Here is a 20,485-nt window from a genome sequence, read left to right as displayed (position 1 = left end):
CGTACTTTCAGTTTTAAGAAGGGGCGGGGTTCCAACGTCGTGAGCTGAAAGCTGTTTATGTTGAATAACACAAATTCATTTAATGATTACATAACGTAGAGCGGCATCTCCCACAAAAACATATACATATATATATATATATATATATATATATATATATATTCAGTATGTATCTCTCTCTCTCTCTCTCTATATATATATGTGTAATATATGTGTATAAAAAACGACATACACGTAATTTAAATGCATGTTTATTATGCTGAGCTGACTGCATTATTGTTTACATACATTTTGTCATGTTTATGTGATTGCCAAGCAAAGTGAAGGGTAAAAAATACCATATGCTTCTTTCATGTGTGAATGAGTAATAAATAAATGGCTACATGAATTTGCTTTAACATGGAATAACTGAAATGATCTGGCATTAGGTGTGAAATTCAGAACAAAAACACATGGCTCATGTTTCTGCTACACTATGGAATGTGTAATTATAGTGAAGAATAGAATATAGAGTATATGCTTTTTAGGGCAAAATACAGTTCAGGTTAAACAATACTGGGTAAGCAGATTGGACAGTCGGCTTTGTTTTTAAGTCTGGAGGAAGTTAGGGTAAGAGGATAATTTTACCTGGATTACAAACAGCGGCGACACATGTTTAACACCACACGCAAATGTCACCATTCATCAAGTTGTACTGTAACATAACAGCTGCTCTAAAATACAGCTGTCGGCTGGCCACTATGAAGCCTTGTACAAAGATTTTTCCAGTACAAAATTGAAACCAAAGTTATGATATAACGTCAGGCATGCATATTGGATCGTGCAAATGACCCAAATGGAGTAGAAAGACACTTTAAATAGACAAATGCACCAATAAAGTTTCCATTCATTCAATGCATAACACAAAAGAACAGTCAAACAAACTTGAAATAATAGTCAAATCTATAGACCACTGAAGTAACTACTTGATATATATTAGCAAAAAATACACATTTAGAATACATCAAATAGTGATAATAACAAAAAGTAAATAACTCATAAGCATTAAAGAGTTTTTTCCCCCTTCATTTTACTTTGGGCTTGCTAGAGCATCAGTAACATAGAAAATCCACTGCAATGTGTTTCGGTTAAATCGCAGTGTAAAAAGGAAGCTGAGTGAGAGGTTGTTTTTGAGCCGCGAACACACATTCTGTCAGAGTCTGGCCCATTAAATGACAGCAGCTTACGTAAACGCCGCCTTTACTTCCGTGCGACAGTTTCTGACAGCTTCTTCAGTCTCTTCTTCAGCTCCAGTGGAAATTTCTCATAGCACTTCTTGCACACCGGCTTCATGTCAAACTCCACAAACTTGTTCCTGTGAGGCAAACACACCAATGGCAATTATTTATGACAGATTTAATTAACCTCTGATGACGGTAGTTTGTCTTGTATTAGGTACAGTGGATTTTTCAAACCTTTTTATACAGGGGTGTGTAGACTTTTTGTATCTGAACATGTTTAGCCCTTTTGAAACTTTTTTAATGATTGCTGTAAAAGAGGTCACCGAACCAGGAAAACTCTTCCACAGGTCCGTAGGAGTAATTTACAGCTTACACGTGGTGCAATGTGGCTCTTTTCTCTGTCAAATGCCTTTAATTCGATTAACTGTGGGGTTCCTCCCACACGGAGCAGATAATCGCTGGCTGGACAAGGCACGTGTCAAACTCAGCTAGCATTTCCACAGCGGTCGCAAAAAAGCGTCCGGAAGTGATTAAGGCTTTACCCTCTGGACCCAGACAGAACAAGAGCCCCGTGAAACAAAGCTGTCCCTTCAACAAGTGACTGATCTGATTTTCCTGTTTGCTTAGCATAGAAGTTTTCCAAGAACCTAAATCTCAGAGTTGCGTTTATGGTGGAGAAATGGTCAAATGGTGAAACATAGAACAGAACAGGGAAGCATTTTTTGGGGGGAACAAGTAGGAAAAAAAAAAGAATGAGAGTAGCATACGTAATTGGCAAAGAAGCAGCTAAACATACAAGACAGAAGAAGGGAAGAGAACTGACCAAGAGGAGAACAGCTGAAGTGCGGAGAAGGAAATGAGAGAGGATCACAGACACATGGGTATCAACGGTTTCTTCTTTTTTTCCTTTGAGTCGCGTTCCCGCTTGGACAACCGGCGTTTCATGTCGTCCGGAAGACACTCGTAGCAGTGCTTACACACCGGCTTCAGATCCACTTCTACAAACTTATCCCTGACCGAGCAAGAGCGAAGGGTTTTCCCAAAGAAAAAGTAGACAGGAGCAACAGAGGAAGAGAAAGAAGAAGGAAAAGAAGCAGAGGTACAATAAGCATGATAAAATAAGAAATTGGGAAAAGTCCACAAAAAGGTCATAAAAGGAAAAAAGCTCACGTGAATATTAACAGAGAAACAGTTTGTGGCCGTATACAAACTTCATGTTACTTACTTGAGGGTGAGTTTGGTGTTGCAAGTGGAGCAAGCAAAACAGTTGACGCACCAGGCCTTGTTGAGGGCTGACACAACTGAAAACACCAGAGACGCACCATGAAACAATGACTGCATTAAGAAACAACCTTTAACACTACACAACTAAGCACACATAAAAAAATAAAAATAAATAAAAAAATCATCTCACCGTCTCCTTCTATAACGCGATTGCAGTGGTAGCAAACATCTCCAAACAGCTAAAAGGTACAAAAAGGAAGGAAAACAAGGTTGGCAATACTTGAGCAACATGTCTTAAAAATAATGACAAAAAAAAAACAGTTCAGCAGCTGGACTCAGGCATGTTTTACAAAACACACAGCATTCAAACCCATGCCATCTTAAACTTTAGCTTTACAGATGCCATTGCTGCTCTGTTGTTGGTAAAGACTTGTACTGTACAATTCTACCTTGATCTACTGTACAAGTGCCCCAATTTAGTAGATTTTCAAGTTTGATCGATTTTTCGCTTTGTGCCGCGAGCCAAAATTTGAATTATGAGCATGAACAGTCGATTCAGTGCAATTACAATTCAATTTCATATGGGACAGTGAAGTTGTCATTTTTGCAGATGTCACTTTTCTTTCTGGTATATATATATATATATATATTTTTTAAAGAACTATTGTGTGAAGTTGGAAGAGAGTTAGACATTTTTTTACGTTGTGGTTTGAAGTAAATACAGTAACTAGTCCCCTAATATCAATAAAACCAAATTTATGGTCATTGGGAATAAAAATAAATAAAACGAACGATATCACACAAACGACACAAAATTCCTTGAAGTTATAAGAGCCGATAAATTAACATTGAAACAAAATATCAATGACATCAAAGGTAAAATCCCTAAAATAAAAGCAATATTGTATCAGTCAATATATCTTTTAAATCATTAGGCCTTATGTATCATTCATTATTTCTTGATTTTTCCCTATCTGCCTTGCTGTGTTGAGTTGTGCGAATCTACTCACAAAACAGCAATAAATGCAATCATGGTTTTGCAAAAAGGAGCAATACGTATTAAGACTTATTATTATGCTCATACTGACCCACTTAAAAAAAAAATTAAAATTAAATTCACATCAAAAGCTCACACTGAGACTAATTCAAAGGCAATTACAGCCACCTAGTGGTACCGTCTGTTAATTGTTTGCTTGAAAGGAAAAAATAGGACTCTATTATTGTGTTTATTTTTTCAAGTGGACAATGCACCATGCCATTAATCACTCAACTGTTGTCTACTAATAGTGCAGGCAGTCCAGTATTTGAGGAACCAAGACAAATAAAAGTAAAATCCTTACTACACGTGGTCGCAAATATCCCTAATTTGCTTCCATGACAGTTTGCAAATTCATCACAATTACTGCATTACCTGGTTGTAGTGTGTTTCACAGTAGGCCAGGCCTTTGCGTTCGTAGTGGCGGTGTCCCAGGAAGGGTTTCTCACATTTAGCACACACAAAATGCTGCAAACATGGCCAAAGTCAAGCACACTCAGTTAGCCGTCAGCTCAAGACTTCAATTCAGCCGGCACCACAATTCAGATCAGTCCACCTGTCCTGGTATTGCTCTCTATTGTTGAATTGATGTTGGGAATTGGAGTACGGAGGGGCTACTATCATATCATGTGTTTGTTTGGGAGGACAGTGTGGATGAAGTAGCAGACGAAAAGCAGGGTAAAGCCAACAAAGCCTTGTATGCACTATGTTAGTCCAGCCCTTTTTGCAGAGGCCAGGCAAAGATCCTCGGGCCACGTGTTAGAACCCTCACCATGTCAAAGTGTGTCCCGCAATAAGCTCGACCATCCCGCTCATAAAATGGATGGCCCTGAAAAGGGCGCTCACACAAAGTGCATACGTGGTGCTGCGTGTGGAGGAGGGAAGACAAGACAGCAAAATGGCCATAAAAAGTGAAAGGAGAAGGACTGGATTTATGTAAAGGGAAAAATAGAGGAGACGTTGAAGATAAACGAGGATGATGTATCAATCTGAATGAGGGAAAGTGCACCTAACTGAGGAAATAACACAGAATCAATTACCGTTAGCTTTTTAACATGATTTGGGAAAAACGAATATGAATGGAGAGCAATGTAACATTATTTCAAATGACATCAACTTTTTTTGTGTGTATTATAAAATATGTTTTGAAGGTCAGACCTCCACATGCCACTGCTTGCCCATCGCGTTGACCACACGGCCCTCGATGGGTCTCCTGCAGGCCCCGCAGATGGGGACGCCCATTTTGTCATGGCAGGGCAAACAGTAAAGCTCCCCCTTCAGCTCCCTTGCATCAGCAGTCAGTTCCTTTCTGCAGATGGAGAGGGATTTATTTATTTATTTATTTATTTTTTAAAAATTACTGAATAAGGAAGTAAAGTCAATGTATGAATTTGTATTTGCACTTTAGGAAAATATGATTGTGATTTAAAACAACTGTATTAATTAAAATACAAATAATAAATAAAGTAAAATAAAACATTTTTTTTATTTAATTTGATTAAAAATAATAATAATAATAATAATTAATCCACCATGACATTATGCACAGTTTGAATATTTAAACAAGTGCTTCTGCCCAAGTGCCTTCAATTCTATTATTTTCTTAAATTTTGTGATTCAGGTCTTGTACAGTTACTGGACGGTCTCAATCCTTACCCACAGTTGTTACAGTTGAAGTGATCAGGGTGGTAGGGGTCATTCTTAAACAGAAGGGGCTGCTCTTCAATGATGGCGTGACACTTCTGGCAGATGTACTTGCCGAGTCCACGAGCTTTCTCTCTGTTATGGCACGGACGACAAAGGTGCCTGATAGTGGGGAAAAAGGTGTGATAGGTTAAGCATTAACATTATGAACTAACAATGTCAATACTGCATCATTATTTACAGTAAAACGGACCTGCCGGCATTTTTAACAAATCCAACGTCGGCGAGCACGGCCTGGCAGATGTCACAGCAGAAACATTCAGGGTGCCAGCTGTTGTTCATGGCCTTGATGACGCGGCCAATGATGAACTCGCCTTAGACAGGAACACAAAACTATTATGAGTTTGTTTTTTTTTCTTCAGGATGCAGCATCCTCTTACAAAATTTTGTTTTCCTTTTGAGTACAGTTTCGACACTTACCACACTGGTGGCAGCACGGAGCAAAGAGCATCTGGAAGTCATGTTCACAGTATTTCCTGTCTTCAAACTGGAAAAAACATTTTAAGGTTACTTAGAGGGCACCGTGTTGGTGACCCCTGACCTAATACATTCACTCTAACTAAAGGGAGAAAACATGCATTATGAGTTTATACCTTTGCTTTATCATTGTTACAGACCAGATAAGAAAAGTAAGGCCCATTTACTGTAAGTAGACTTCAAAACTCAATAGAACATACTCGCATCAATATCCTCCAGTTATATTTGGATTTGTCTTCGAACTGAAAAAACATATTACGGTTACTTACAGGGCACTATGTTGGTGACCCCTGACCTAATACATTCACTCTAACTAAAGGGATAAAACATGCATTATGAGTTTATACCTTTGCTTTATCATTGTTACAGACCAGATAAGCAAAGTAAGGCCCATTTACTGTAAGTAGACTTCAAAACTCAATAGGGTACTAAGAACACACTCGCATCAATATCCTCCAGTTATATTTGGATTTGTGTGAGTGTAACATTAAAGCTTCAAGCAGCAGCTACACTGCGTTTACAGAATTACATTTCGTTGACCAATAGGATCAGGAAATGATTGAAAGTTGATCAAGGACAGCGTCATACACTTACTCAATATGAACCAAACAGTCGCTTTACCTCATAGAAGAGTCCCTCTGGGAACTGTTGGAAACACTGGGCGCACACAAAGCACTGCTCATGGTAAAGTTCTCCGTTACTGTTCACGATCTTCTCGGCCGGAGCAAAGCCACTCTTGCAGCGCTCACACATGGCGTTGGCCAGGGCGTTGGCCATGTTGCTAAAGGGTTAAACAAAATTGGGAGAATTAGTGCTAGTTGCTGTAGAGCATTTTATGACAGCAAGGAACTCAACCAAAGCCCACCTATAAATCTTTACACCCCTTGGGATTCATGAAAAATATGTCAGACTAATTGGAGATGAGAGCAGACATTATTAGGTCTCAAAAAAAAAGAAAATCCATCAAACTGTTAAGAGAATCCAAGCTAAAAAGAAAAATAATTCACTGCAATAAAAATATGACTTCTTTAACAGGAATCATTACATGTTATCACTTAACTATGAAAACTCCTGGACGACATTAAAACACATTGGCGTCACATTCTGGGTGTGGAGGAGATTTGCTGAGGGTGTGAAAACATGAATTAGTGTGAAAAATCTACTGATAAAAACGTTGCTGATGTAATCTGACTATTTTTTTGCACCTTTGAAGTAAGACAATTAAGTTGATTTATGCTTTTAAGAAATAAGGGGAAATGAGGGAAATACTGGGTTCGTTTAAAAAAAAAAGAAGCATTTATTGATTGTGTTCTATGGATGACTCCTTACAATTTCATCTAAGTAAATAAATGACAGTATGATGCAGAAAATTCTACAACCAGAAGAGAAGAAGTAGCAACAATAAACACAAATTATCTCTAGATTCCCTCTATATTCTATAGATTCTGACCTGATGTAACATGCACAGTCAGCCCTGCCTTACAGGATTAGTGGCAGGAAGTGATATGTCCCTTTGGCATTTCCACCCTGTATTCTGTCACTGCCACATTGCAGAATAAACTTTCTTCAATAAACACAGTCAATTGGACGGGCCAGCACTGCTTAATGACATTTGCTCACTTTTCTGGAGATGACATCTGAATGATCAAAAATGTACAAAAATGTAAAAAGTTTTGAAAGCTTTCTTATGCAGATTTGTAAAACAAAGAAAAATAAGAATGTGAAAGAAAGGTTTGTGCGACCAGGGTTGGGGAATCTAGGTTCAGAAAGTAAAAAAAAAAAAAAAAAAAAAAACTGCCACAGATTGGCTTTAGCCGCAGCCAGTTTTTACTTAACTGGCAGGTAAACGAGCTCATAGAAGCACCTGTTGATTAGAAGCACCTGTGTCAAACTGTTTCAGGGTTTGTTCTAGCATTTTAGCAAATATTGAACATAGTACCAATAGAAATCATCTACACTAGAATGAACCTCAGTAGAGTGCGTATACCTCCGCTAAGGCTGAACAAACTTAAGTCAATTTTTCTTTTAAATCTGTAAAGAAAAAATTCGGATAACCCCGAAATCAGCCGTATAAAGCCTGCTTGGAATGACTGTGATTGGCTGGCGACCAGTCCAGAGTGTACCCTGTCAGCTGAGATACGCTTCAGGCGTACACAACAATATTTTACAATCGGTTGTACTGTAGTTAAAATCCAACAAGAACTACATTTTATCTCAATCTTTTATGCAGCTACCCTTCATTTTATAACAATCAAATCAAAATGTAAGTTTTCTGCCAAATCGCACCAACAAATCCACTGATGACTTCATGTCCTCAGTCAGTAAATATAACATTTATATTTAGCCTTCATGTCATTCATGGACACATACTCAAGATACCAGTTGGCATTTTCTATTTTGCGTAATCACTCCTCCCCTTGGCACAAAAATAGCTTACTCTCTTGTGCTAGCTCGTGCAGGGTTTGGACCTATCCGTACACCAAAAAAAAAAAAAAAGCTTCTGCATATAATCGCATTTTTCACATTCTGTAACACCTCAAGGTCGCAACAAACGGACCAGCACCGAATCAGTTTATGTGAAGACCTAACGCAACAACCTCCACCAAGCCGTACCATGTTTCAGCACTGTTATCACGGTCAGCGGCTTGTCAGTCAACAAAAATATTTAGTACTTGATAAAGAGGTAAATTTTACTATATCCATGTTTCTATTGGAAAACTACCATCATACCTAATGTCCACAAATAATGACAAGATGTGTACTTGTCCTTTCTGTACTTACAAGCGTGCATAAAAATCACAAAACTCCTTATAGACTTTGACATCACTCTTCCGCCTCTGGGATTTTGACACCGGGACTTCTGCCTCTCCCCCATCCCCATCCCGGAACCTTTGATGGTAACCGTTCATCTCCCCATGTGGATTATATTCCAAGACCTCTCCATCCTCAGGTATGGAAGGCGGTAGAGCACGACCGTTCATCTCTGTGCTTCTCTCCGGGTCCAAGACTTTGAGGTTCCAAAGTTTCCAGCTACGCAAATCCTGCGATCAGTTGGAGCTGTAATCCGAAAAGCTGAAGGGGAAACTGACCCACTCGTCAGACTGTGATGGGTGTAGTCTCTCCCTCTCCTGCGTGTAAGTACACACACCCACTCACTCCTTCTTTCCCACATCAACACACTCACTTTTTTCAGTCTGGCATGCGCGAACACGCACGCACACACACAAAACACACACACACACACACACACAGTCTCCTGTCTGTCGAACTCGCTGTCTATTCTCGGACCGGTTACTGAAATGAAGAGCCCACCCTGACGCCCGCCTGCTGAGAGGTCGCACATTCATGCACGTCTATGCACTTGTGCACTAACATACAAATGTGTAATTCCGAAATAGGGCTGAGAATCAAGTAATCTACTGATTAGCATTTCGATTAATCTGATAAAAATGTATTTAGCATTATTAAATACAGTAACGCACATGTGAGGTACACCGTACGTGTATTATTTTTGTCCACTATGGGTCACCATCCTCACATTCTACTACAGTAACTCTTTGACTGCCAGACGTTTTCAGAAAAGGGATGCCGTGGGTGCCAGCCGATTTAAGCATTTTGACTGATCTTTCAAGGTCCACAGAAAATTATGTGTTTGGACTATGGAAACACACATACTACCAAATGAAAGATTGGACTCTCATCTTTTATCAGGAAAAAAAAGTTTGTTTCTACCTTATTCCGTTCTTCAGCAATCAGCAATAGAAAATGGTTAGTTTCACCTCTGTTTTGAAACAAACGTCTTTTAACGTCTTTGGCACTCCTCCATAGGATTTTACTAAACGTTATTTAACGTTTTTGGCAGTCAAAGAGGTATATGTGATTTTGAATGTGTATGGCTTTAAAAGGCATGACCTTGGCTGGTGAGTGACGAGGGTGTCAGCGAATGAATGTGTAGATGTGGCTAGCTGTTAATAGGCTAAGCTGTTAGCCAGTCTGCGTGTTGAGTGACTCAGCATGAGTTGTGGCCATTGACAGCTAGCTAGTATACAAATGCGCCTATTACATTTTTTTTTTGTCTCTTATTGATTATTAAAATAAATCGATTGAAAGTGCACAAGGAGCTTAAAACTTTTTTTTAAGTCCAATTCCACTTAAGTGCCTTTATTTTGTACAAAATCCATGTACCGGTATACTGTTTTGCTGTAAGCATATGAAGGGTCTATGTGCATTTTTCTTGTTTGTAAACTGTGTCTCACAGTCCTCCAGTCTTTAGCATGACACCATCTTTCTACAAATAGACACCCAGCGAACCCTCATCTCCAAACTAGGTGCTGGCAGCTGCTTTTGTGTGCGAGATTGGGAGGAGGGGAGCCACTGTATACACATAATATATGGTGTCACAGCTGTATTTGTTTCCACTAGTAAGACTCAATGCCATCTATTCAGAGGAACGCTTTGACACTCATGTCACATGAATGACTAGTAAACCCTATAGTAGAGTAAACTCAACTACTAAGCAACAAAGGATTGTGTCCATATGGGCTGTAACACAAACTTATCAGTACCTCCCCAAAACAGAATGGATGCAGAAAAGTCACCTGTCGGAAAGACGGGAAAATCTAATCAGCAAGAGGAGGAAACACACACAACCCTTCCCTCCTGATTACAGCCACACGGCAACAATGATGCAAAGTGCACCACCCTATTACAAGGAAGATTATTATTGGAAGAGCCTATTGTAACAAAAGTTTCCCAACTGCGTCACAGCAGTACCAACTGGAAAATGTTAAGTCGTAAGATCGCGGTATTTCAGTATCCATTCAGCCATTGGATAAGTTCCGTGACAACTGATATTGGTTTACTTTATTTTCTCAATGAGCTAGAAACAAAAACACATCTGATTAAGTAGCGTAAGCTAATTCTCCTCTACCTGCCTAGCCCAGACAAACTAAAGCAGTGACACATCAGCAGTCCTGATAAGAGCACAGCCAAGTAATTATCGAAGTACCCTTTATAATGTGTTAGGTGATAAGAGACTACTGACTGAACTGGTAAAGACGCATTACATGATTGTCACCAGATGTGTCATAGGAAGGAAAGTCTGGAGACAAGAATGTTATTGTAGAGGCAACTGGTAATGGTAATGGTCTGCTGACTTGGTTACAATCATGTCCAGTATATTGGAATAGGTGTGCCAAGTAGCAAGTGCAAAGATTTATAATGACAGAGGACAAATATGAGGGCTAAATTTAAAAACAGCCACAGCAACAGTCAGCAGTATCTCTGGTGTCAGACTTCCCAGCTGGGTTCTTACAGTCGTTTCAGAGAAGACAACAAACACCCAAGTTGTGAATTAGGCTCCTTCCTATTTACTTCTACGTTCACGTTTGCGTACTTATCGTCATCGTGTTTTCGTTACTTTCGTCATACTGGAACTAGTACTTCCTGCTTCTGTGTCTAAGAATCATGGGAAATGTAGTCCTACTAGCCTAATCCTGCGGTTGCCAGTCAGACCCAATGCAAGATGAGCTTTTCTGGTGGTGTATTTAACAATGTTATGAGGCAGGTTCGACGTGAAAGAAACAGCACAGCCAGTTTCCAATAGCTGCCGTGACCGAGCAAAAAAGTTTGGATAATGGTGAGTGCGTTGTCTTGTTTAGCGCTATTGAACTAACTGTCAACCAAGAGAGCGTTTAGCATTAGCTAAAGTAATAACACAGCCACTGGTCACCAGAGTGACTATTTGTTACAAAGTGAGAAATGACTGTATATTTGTTTTTCAGCAAAATTTTCGTGTCCCGGCGTGACTGCCGCAACATTAGTTCGTATGGAAAAATGATGACTAACCATCAAAGTCAGCGTCATTTATGAGCATCAGAACAACTCATTACCACAATCATAGAACTTTCATAAGATCTTTACAACCCATAACATTAGAATAAAGCATAATCTTTCCATCAATATTTGGGGAATGGGAAATCTTTTGAAATAGTAGCATGCAAGCAGACACAGGCGGAAAAATGTGTCACACGCCTTGCTAACATAAACATGTACAGTGTCAACAGAAACCGTGGCAACAACTCGAGTGCAGCTTGGGAAGCGTGCGAGTGAATGCGCACGCCCACCCAAACAAACACACATTCAACTCCTGACGCCCACTTTGACCTTTACTATCTCAAGTCCCACTTGAGTCCACACGGCAACAGAGAACACAAAAGGGCTGTCTAACCGTTTAGTAACTCGAAGTAAACTATCAACTTATAACCATCAAATATGTGCTCATTGATTTTTTGGGGTTAAATGAAAAATAGCTCATTTAGCACACAGCATAAATCAAAGTTTATTTAACTTGACCGGGGACACCTCTTAAGACAGAGCCCCCTCTTTGTGTCTACATTCTTCACATTGCAACATTCCTGCAACCACTTGAGGAGGGGAAGGACTGATGTTGATGTACGGTCACGCCACAATTCCACATGCTCGGCACGTCCAACTCATCTTAGAGGTATGAAATGTACTACTTTGCAAAGGTCTGACGTAATCAATGTGTGTCAATAAGTTTCCCCCCCGAACGACAACAAAGACAAATTGGAGTCTGAGAAAAAATGTCCAAAGATCTCAGATAATGCGCTATTGATTGGAACAAAGGACCACTAAATTCTTGATATTTTCAGTCGCCCACCCCCCCAAAAAAAATTGGGGCAGTGGGAATGGACATATTAATCTCCTATTGTCCATCAGGATTACGGTAATCTGCTCATTCTTGTGACACAGCAAAGTAGCCAATCAAAAAAGAAAAACTTGTGAGGACATGACCGAGGCTGGACAAACATGATCACTTGCTTCCTTCATTCGAGTCCCCAATTACACAACAACGGTTACCAACCTACAAGTACAACATAGAACTTATTTACCAAGAATGATTCATGCATAAAGAGATTAAGTCTCACCATAACCTCGGTCAACTCTCATAGCAAGTAAGAACACTTCACAAAAGTTTCCACGCACCTGAACCCATCCCCGAGCACACCGTAGCTGTCTGGTCTCTCCTGTCTTCGTCTGTACAAGCCTGAATTGGACAACGCCTTGAGTCTCAAAGAGTTCATCTCCGCCCGTCCTTCCTTGTCCGCCGCTAGCGAACGTCGTCCCGCTGGGCCAGTAATGTGCCAGAGAAAGTGTGCGTGTTCGGGGTTGTTCCAAATCAAAAGATTAGGCTGGTGTCGCTCTAGCCCCCTTATCGGACTGACACACCTCCAGGGCACGCGGTCTTGAGGAAGGACGTGCAGAGGTGTGGTAGCACCGCCTGCTCACCTATCAACTGCCTCTTTGACTGCCTTCTGCAGGTAGACGGGAAGTGACTGAGTGGAGAAGAGAAGGAGGAGAAAGACATTGTGGCCTTCGCCTCCACTTTCTGTTTGCCGCCTACGACTCACTGCCTCATTGGTGGGAAAATAAGAATCCAAGGATGTCAGCAGAATACCACAATAGGGACAAACATACAGTAGGCCATAAATCTAACCTTTGACAAAAGTGTGCTTGATCATTAAAATCTTCATGCACCTTTTTCATGCCGGAACAGAAGAAGACTGTTCCGAGGGAGGCATTTGACTATTTACTTGTATCGGAATCAAGTCCAAGTCCACCATGGATTGGTCTATGTCACGGGAATAATGTGAACAAATTGTGGAATTGTGTTTCGCAACCTTATTGAGCCAAACAACCCATTTACTTGACAGACCGTCATCTTCTGTCGAAGGACCACTGTTTGAAGGCCGATGGGCCACCGGGAACAAAGAAAGTAAATAGTAGTAAACTGAAAGACTTGATTGGGATACATTTCCGGACACAAGTCACAACTTGTTGAACTCCCTTTTCCGTCCACTAGATGGAGATGATGTATCACTTGAAAATAAACACATGGCGATGAAGCAGTTGGCCTAACTAACCTCACAAATGCTTAAACTGAGTCTTGAAATTTTTTATTTTTTTCTGGGGTGAATCAAAATACTGCCTCACAAGTCAACCTGCAGTTTTTTCATTTGAATATCTTATCCTCATGATCAAAATTCACCATTTTTTTCCCCCTCAGCAGTCACAGTAAGCTTTTGAAAGATGAGAATGTCAACCGATGAATAATGCATGACAGTGACTGCAGACAATACGCTTTCGTCAAAGACATGCAACAAATCAAACCGATAGGAACATTGCTTCTCTTCACAATTTGAATGAAAAGAAAGAATACAATTTGATATCATGAAAACAAAAAAAACATCAAATGGTAGAAAAAAAATATATAAATGAGAGTTGGTGTTGAAAACTCAAATATTGTACTGCACAACTAAGCATCAGTTTCAAGTAGATGCCTGCACGGTTATTATTGCAGTCAGTCTATTCTCATTTTATACTTCAGGAATATTCATTTTGATAATAAGTATATTTGGAATTTGTATAAACAAGCGGAATGCATAATTCCAAATGACCTCACTGCCACTATGTGGACAATGGAAGTACAACAGCACTTCTGCTCGAATTCCCACTTGGAAAACAGTTTGTTCGTTTTTTGTCTCCAAATATCTTTCAAATCAGATTGAGAGCAAAAATGCAAAAAAAAAAGTTTGCATCCTTGTGAAAATTAACTCCTGCAATGGCTCATTCATAAGAGGAAGTAACACAATGTAGTTCATAAACAGAAAGATTGTAAAGCTACGGTTCAGAATCATTTAGATTTAAATATGGGTTAATTAAGCAACATAACAACACGTACGGTTACCTGCGTCTTACCGGTGTGATATGTCAGACAGGAATGAGGATCATTTGGGTGTTGCTAAAGTTCCTTTTTCTGTCACTGCAAACACTACTGCTTCTATCTCATGGCCACATCACTTCCTGTGTGTGTGTGTGTGTGTGTGTGTGTGTGCCTGATGGGGGTGGGTGTCAATGTGAGTGTGCGTGTCCATTTGTGGTCATATGTCAGAATGTGTTTGCGAGAAAAGGGGTGAAAAAGCACAGAAGAGCGGAATGAAGAGAAGGTGCAAGGAGGATGAGGAGAAAGAGAGTAGTAAGAGACTGTTTGTGGGGTTGGGAGGTGCGAGGAGAAATCAGACTGAAAGTAAGCCTAGTTGTTATTGCAGACCCAAACGCACGCTGGCTTAAAAAGTGGGAAAAAAATATCTAGGGGTGGTATGCAAAACCATCATAAATAGACAACCTTAGGATAACATGATCAGGTAACCTATTACATTAACTCATTTTAGTAGCAACAATCTGTGAATAATTGACATCCCGGCCCAAAAAGTTTACAATAATCTACAGGAACTGTAAGAACTGTAAGTGTGACAAAACAAATATAAAGGATATTGTAGAATGCAATCTACATATGGAATGAACATTTAACAAAAACAATGTAATGGTGTTACATACTTCATCGCACAAGAAACAGCGCTCTTCCAAACAAGGTCACGTTCAAGCTGGAAACTGGGACGAGCTCAAGTTGTAGCAACAAAAGTGTAGACGTCAAGGAGGCAAAATGTCTTACACTCGCATAAAGAATGCTTACTTCGTAAAAAGTGTAGCGTAGGCAGCTTTTTGAAAGTCAGATTCATGCCAGACTGTCACCATTAAGAGGGGAGTGCACAAAGAATCAAGCAAGGGAGTGGACGTACAGGAAGTGGTGCAGAAAGCTGTGTTGGGTATTTTTGGACAGAGAAGGGGGCAGATCTGCTCTAAATGCAAGAAAATCATTTTAATTGCTATATACAATTACAACAACTTACAAAGGCGTTCAATTCCCTTTATAACTGGGAAAAATGGGCAGTGTTTTTTTATTTATTTATAGAAAAATATTACTTTGGTGCTATTTTGGTGCAAAGAAACTATGTTGAAGTGAAGGAATTAGCTGTATTTAGATTTTGGAAATGATCAGTGTCAAGTTCTCCCATTAAGAGAACAGTAGGGGGCGCGAGCGAGCAAGCAGATTTACGATCTTCAGATTGAATTTGTTACATTGAAGAGATGAAAAGATGTAGAAACTGGAAAGCTTGATCGACACACACATCCCACGGACATTTGAACTATATTATCATAGCTAAATGTAACTTTACCGAGTTATTTGGGAGAAGACAAAATGCCGGGACAGTATTGCCCCCCTCTTTCCCATCAAGAAAAAAAAAACTGTCAACTTCCCAACTTTTCAAGAAAATGTGCCCGTTGGGAGATAAGATGAATTTTTGGCTCACCCATTTGTCATTTCAGTAATAGCGAGCATCTTTTGGCTGCTTCCCGGACCGGAGTTGTTCTTTCTGCGTTCGGGGTGACAGATGTTGAAGGTCTCGGATGGAACGCTAGGAGCGAGCGGTGGTCTCCGCTCAACGATGGCGAGAAGAGAGGCCTCCTTCAAGCGGGTCTGACGCCTTTAAGTTAGCCATAACTGGACACAACACTTCCGCTTTAGACTTTCAAAGTAAAACAATTATGCATTAAAAATAAATATTTGCACTATATACACACACAATAAAACTAGCGAGTAGGTTAATAACCATAAACGTTACACTAAACAAAATAAAATATTTGTCTTTCTTAATAGCGTGACCCTAAATTTTGACCTATAGATACTTTTATTTTTTTTAAAGGAACTCTTACTGAGGGTTAGTCTGACTTTATACAATGTTTTACGAACAGTAATCTTCACCGCTGTATCGCATTTTTCTGCCGAAATCAACCCACACTTCAAACTATTTCTCCGACATTATGCCCTCTTACATACAATGTTTAGGATCCAAATTGCTCAATGTAACTAACTGGCAAGCGTTTTTTTTTTTTTTTTTACTGAGAAAATGTCATACAGTATGTACAGTAACTTTCAATCAATAGCATCCTTTTTTCCTCAGTAAATTCCAAGCACGCGTATTTTAAGTTTAAACACTGATATTTTTAATGAATACCCACTAATAAGATACACATCTTAATTGCCAAACTCGCTTGCACCTCTGCACTTCCAAAAAGAGAGATTGATGGATGCTATTTTAAAATGGAAGAAATAAAAACATTAACACAGGATAACAGCAAATGTGTCCACTGGGAAGCAAAATCGTTGTAGCATGTCTTTCCCTCAACAGATACAGAAGTCATTTGTTTCCTCCAGAGGCTGTCAGTATCATTATAGTAGAAGCACCACATTTATTCCCTTAAAAGGAAATCCTTAGAACCCCGCCTCCTGGCTATGGGAGGGAATTGATATTCTGACAGCAACAGACTATTATTCATGGAAAGAAAAGGACTCTGCTTAAAAATCAAAACGGAAAATTCATGTTGTTGACCCAGATAGGCAAGCATGAACTTCTGGACAAACAGCAGTCACGGGGGCTCATCAGTGACACTTTTTACTCTACAGTAAAAAAAAACCAACATATTTACCATAATGCTGTAGGGCAACTGCATGTTATTAATAAATGTTATTTGTAGACGGTAGAATGGACGACAATTAAATGGAAGCTCAAAATAGAATTTTTATTGTATCATAGAACTTCATTTTTCATATTTGCAAATCAAAGCAGATAGGCAAGCATAATTGACACCAAGCTGATTAACTTGCTGTACTGAATCACTTCTATGAAGACCCTAATTTATAATTGCCTGAATTGGCAAGGTTTACATGATGCTTACCATATCAACTATAAAACCATTCATTAAAATTAACACTCATTTATGTGGAAGGAATCACAATCAGCTGCCACTGAGATGAGAAAGGAAAGTGATTGCAATAAACACATTTTGTTTAAACTTTGATTATGGTTAAGTTAACGAAGATTAACCTAAGAAAGTGCAATAGAAAAAATAAATAAAATGCTAAACAAGAAAGAATAAATCACATCTTCATGGGTGAAATTTACAGCTGTTCATTTTCAGAGTTCCAGGCAAAAGTAAAAATAACATATTGGTCAGGGAAGCCTGCGAAAAGAAGGCCAATTCATTCCTAGTTCATTTTTAATAACAGAGATAAATAACATCATACCTGAATCTTAATAAACAAACACCAAATGTACAACATGTTTGAAAGCAAATATGGAATTAAAGAAATGTTAAGTGGATGTGTGTACGTATATATATATATATATATATATATATATATATAATGTAATATACCTCTAAAAATTCCTTAATTTTAATCTGGCAAATTTGGAATACATTTAAATATCGTAGGACAACAGTATGGCCTGGAATAAGCAATTTATAATAGGATAGAAGAGTACAATCAGATGAATGAATTGGCCCATTAAAAATGTTGATTGGAAAATCAGAATCTAGAAAATAACTTAACAACCAAATCTGAAGCATAAAGCTACAAAAAAAAAAGGACTGTCCAGACAGATTCAGTTTTTATAATGCCTCATGAGCTCCACCTCCTGGAAGAGCCCTTAGCTGCGTTATGAATAAACAAATGCTATACAAACACACAGTATATTGTCAGTAACTGTAAGAGCAATAAATTGTACCTATCAACTCATTCTACTTTGAGGTGGAAAAAAAGGTCACATTTTTGGTTTTCATGATCAGTAAAATGTTTGTCAATGTATATTCCTTTGTCCTTCAAATTATCCTGACTTCAAGTCATGTCCATATTTCCAGACCTCTTCTCTTGGCTGATGCTGTATTGGTCTATCTGATCCCAGACCAGCTGTGGAGATAAGATCCCCAGCCTGAGCCCCGAGTCCCTGATGCCTCCTCATCGCCTGCAGAGAGCACAAATTAGTACCTCTGTATAATGAATTATAAAAAAATATGTGTATTACTATACCTTGTGCAATGGCAGCCAGTTTACTTTTCTCATCTGGGCTGAGCTGTAACATGGTGTGAATGACAGGTAGCAGTGCCTGCCTCTCGCTTCCAGACCGCAGGAAGATGAACTGCAGCAAAACGTTCTTTAGATACTCCAGGTTAGCCACACTCTTCTCCCGTTCCTGGTTACGCTCCAACCGACGTACTTCACTCTTCAACAGCTGCAAGATTGGAAGATACGGCAACATTTTATGTATTCAATAAGTCTACGAAAATACTCAAGCTCTCAAAATGCTGATATGAAATATGATGATACATGTGAAATATATATACTAAAAAGTATGCAGCTGATTTTGGCACTATATATTTCAATGATAGTTACCTTTCAACATTTTTTAATGCTTTCTTTCTTGATTGGCCAAGCTTAATTGTAGTGAGGCATGAGGCCTCAATTTCGAGTATAGTTTAAGTTACCAAATACAGTTATTTGCTCTATGATTATTATTTTTTACAGTAGTACACTGCTCACAGTTAAGGATTAGTTAGTGATATTCAGCTTGAATATTTATTTGCAAGCCAAATTGCAGTGTGTACAGGTTAGGGTTCACTACGTTCTTAGTATTGTATTACAAAAACAAAAAACAAAGTTAGTCTGGAGCCTTGCAAATTTAATAATTAAGTTCACCTGTCAGTGTTTATACCTTTACGTTTATCCTGAAATTTAACCAAGAAGCCGAATAGCCCGTTATTAGGTAAATAAATAAATACATTAAAAATAAAAATTAGACATTTTTGGTCGACTGCGCTTTCCGTAGTTTACGCGATGACGTCATAACCAAAAATGGCTGCGCCCTCTGAGCACGGACTTGTTTGTCGGAGGAACGACGTTTGCTGAAATAGATCTGGTAACGTGACGTGACAAACTGTTAGTCGGATTTCTCTACATCTAATATCACACAAAATGAGTTTGCTTCGCATTTGCGGCGCACTACGTCCACTCTGGTCGATCACTATCAAGCAAAAAGACGCGTTACTGCGGTCAAAGTTTCCAGTGAGCGGAAAGTCTATCCGGCTTGCCCATGTGTGTTTTGCTGGACCGGGGAGACGTGTTTTCGCACACCGCGGCCTCTACACCGAGCCCCCCAGAGACATCACCCTGTTCCAACACGACCGAACGGTCTTTTTCCGCCTCATATCTGTCTTCTGCGGGGGGCAGTTTGTCTTCTGGTCGTACATGGCTCACTTCGCCTACACCGGCCTCAAAGACACCGGACCCACTCGGGAGCAGGAGAAAAGAAAAACTCCCACCAGCACTGCTTTGGCTGGGATGTGGAGTTTTGAAATGAACCTGGGGTCCAACACCTGGAGGTACGGCTTCACGCTGGGATGTGCGACAATAGGAGCATGCATACTGGGACTGGGAATTCTGTTTTGTAGGCGCTCTGTCAGTCAGGTGGTTTTATTCCGAGGTGGGAAGATGGTGTCAGTTACCACACAGTCACCTCTGGGGATGGGCCACGGCCAAAGAATAACGGTTCCGTTGTCCCAGGTCGCCTGTCACGCCCACAGACACGAGTCCCCCTCATACATTCCCCTCAAAATCAAGGGACATAAGTTGTACTTTCTATTGGACAAAGCGGGCACTATAAACAATGCAAAACTTTTTGATGTAACTGTTGGGGCATACCGTCCTCTATAAATTGACTTTTGGGTATATTGATGCAACTTGTTGTAAAAATCCTACTATTTGTGTGAAAATGACAAATAAACACAATTCACTGTAATTCACAATTCAGTGTATATTGTTTTCTTAAGGTAAACAATGTATAAATACCATTAATTGATTTGAATAGGACTTTTTTTTCCCTTTAAGAACACAACCCGCAATCAGACAAATGACAACATCAGCATCTGGTGTGACGTATATTAACAGTGACAATTACTTTAAACTTAACATGCTAGCAAAACTGTGTGTGAAACTTACCCTTATTCCAGAATCTCCCAAAGAGATTACTTTCCCCCACTGTGAGTCAGTGCTGTTTAATGTTGT

At 39.5% G+C, this 20,485-nt stretch overlaps 3 protein-coding genes and 1 long non-coding RNA gene across 9 annotated transcripts in view; 2 read left to right on the top strand and 2 right to left on the bottom strand.

Annotated features, from left to right (window-relative positions):
• Positions 1-235: 235 nt before the first annotated feature.
• On the bottom strand, positions 236-16,067 carry LOC144060205 (LIM and senescent cell antigen-like-containing domain protein 1). Of its 6 annotated transcripts, none has more exons than XM_077579498.1 (11): positions 15,897-16,067; positions 6,283-6,442; positions 5,605-5,671; positions 5,378-5,498; positions 5,137-5,286; positions 4,639-4,789; positions 3,856-3,948; positions 2,635-2,683; positions 2,446-2,521; positions 2,044-2,232; positions 236-1,354 (listed from the first exon to the last, which is right to left on the bottom strand). In XM_077579498.1, exons 1-10 carry the CDS (start codon positions 15,923-15,925, stop codon positions 2,088-2,090), a joined length of 1,041 nt encoding a protein of 346 aa, XP_077435624.1. In that variant the 5' UTR covers positions 15,926-16,067; the 3' UTR covers positions 236-1,354; positions 2,044-2,087. The 6 variants fall into 6 exon arrangements, with proteins under 6 accessions (XP_077435624.1, XP_077435622.1, XP_077435619.1 ...); XM_077579496.1 differs by lacking the exon at positions 15,897-16,067 and adding an exon at positions 12,670-13,127; XM_077579493.1 differs by lacking the exon at positions 15,897-16,067 and adding an exon at positions 8,443-8,798.
• Positions 11,155-18,468, top strand: LOC144060207 (uncharacterized). The gene is made up of 3 exons (XR_013295873.1): positions 11,155-11,299; positions 15,913-16,061; positions 18,286-18,468. It is a non-coding gene; the product is annotated as an uncharacterized LOC144060207 (long non-coding RNA).
• The window catches only part of gcc2 (GRIP and coiled-coil domain containing 2), an 18,676-nt gene continuing 15,336 nt past the window's right edge, over positions 17,146-20,485 (bottom strand). Inside the window, exons 23-24 of the mRNA XM_077579492.1 lie at positions 18,455-18,656; positions 17,146-18,389 (exon numbers count right to left, since the gene is read on the bottom strand). Of these exons, the coding sequence (XP_077435618.1) occupies positions 18,316-18,389; positions 18,455-18,656 (276 nt within the window). The 3' untranslated portion in view covers positions 17,146-18,315. The remainder of the gene's footprint in view (positions 18,390-18,454; positions 18,657-20,485) is intronic.
• On the top strand, positions 19,239-20,226 carry tmem223 (transmembrane protein 223). Its single transcript, XM_077579500.1, has one exon. It carries the CDS (start codon positions 19,397-19,399, stop codon positions 20,132-20,134), a length of 738 nt encoding a protein of 245 aa, XP_077435626.1. The 5' UTR covers positions 19,239-19,396; the 3' UTR covers positions 20,135-20,226.

Source organism: Vanacampus margaritifer, chromosome 11 (genome assembly GCF_051991255.1).
Source record: "Vanacampus margaritifer isolate UIUO_Vmar chromosome 11, RoL_Vmar_1.0, whole genome shotgun sequence".
In the NCBI taxonomy this organism is placed as follows: Eukaryota; Metazoa; Chordata; class Actinopteri; order Syngnathiformes; family Syngnathidae; genus Vanacampus; species Vanacampus margaritifer.
The sequence above is the reverse complement of the archived record's forward strand: the minus strand, read 5'-3'. Positions and strand labels throughout refer to the sequence as shown.

Coding starts and splice junctions, on each gene's coding strand:
- LOC144060205 (XM_077579493.1), bottom strand. CDS start 8,642: ATGAACGGTCGTGCTCTACCGCCTTCCATACCTGAGGATGGAGAGGTC. Junction 3,949..4,638: donor GCAAGCAGTGGCATGTGGAG/GTCTGACCTTCA, acceptor CCATGTTTGCAG/CATTTTGTGTGTGCTAAATG. Junction 2,684..3,855: donor GTGAAACACACTACAACCAG/GTAATGCAGTAA, acceptor TGTACCTTTTAG/CTGTTTGGAGATGTTTGCTA.
- tmem223 (XM_077579500.1), top strand. CDS start 19,397: ATGAGTTTGCTTCGCATTTGCGGCGCACTACGTCCACTCTGGTCGATC.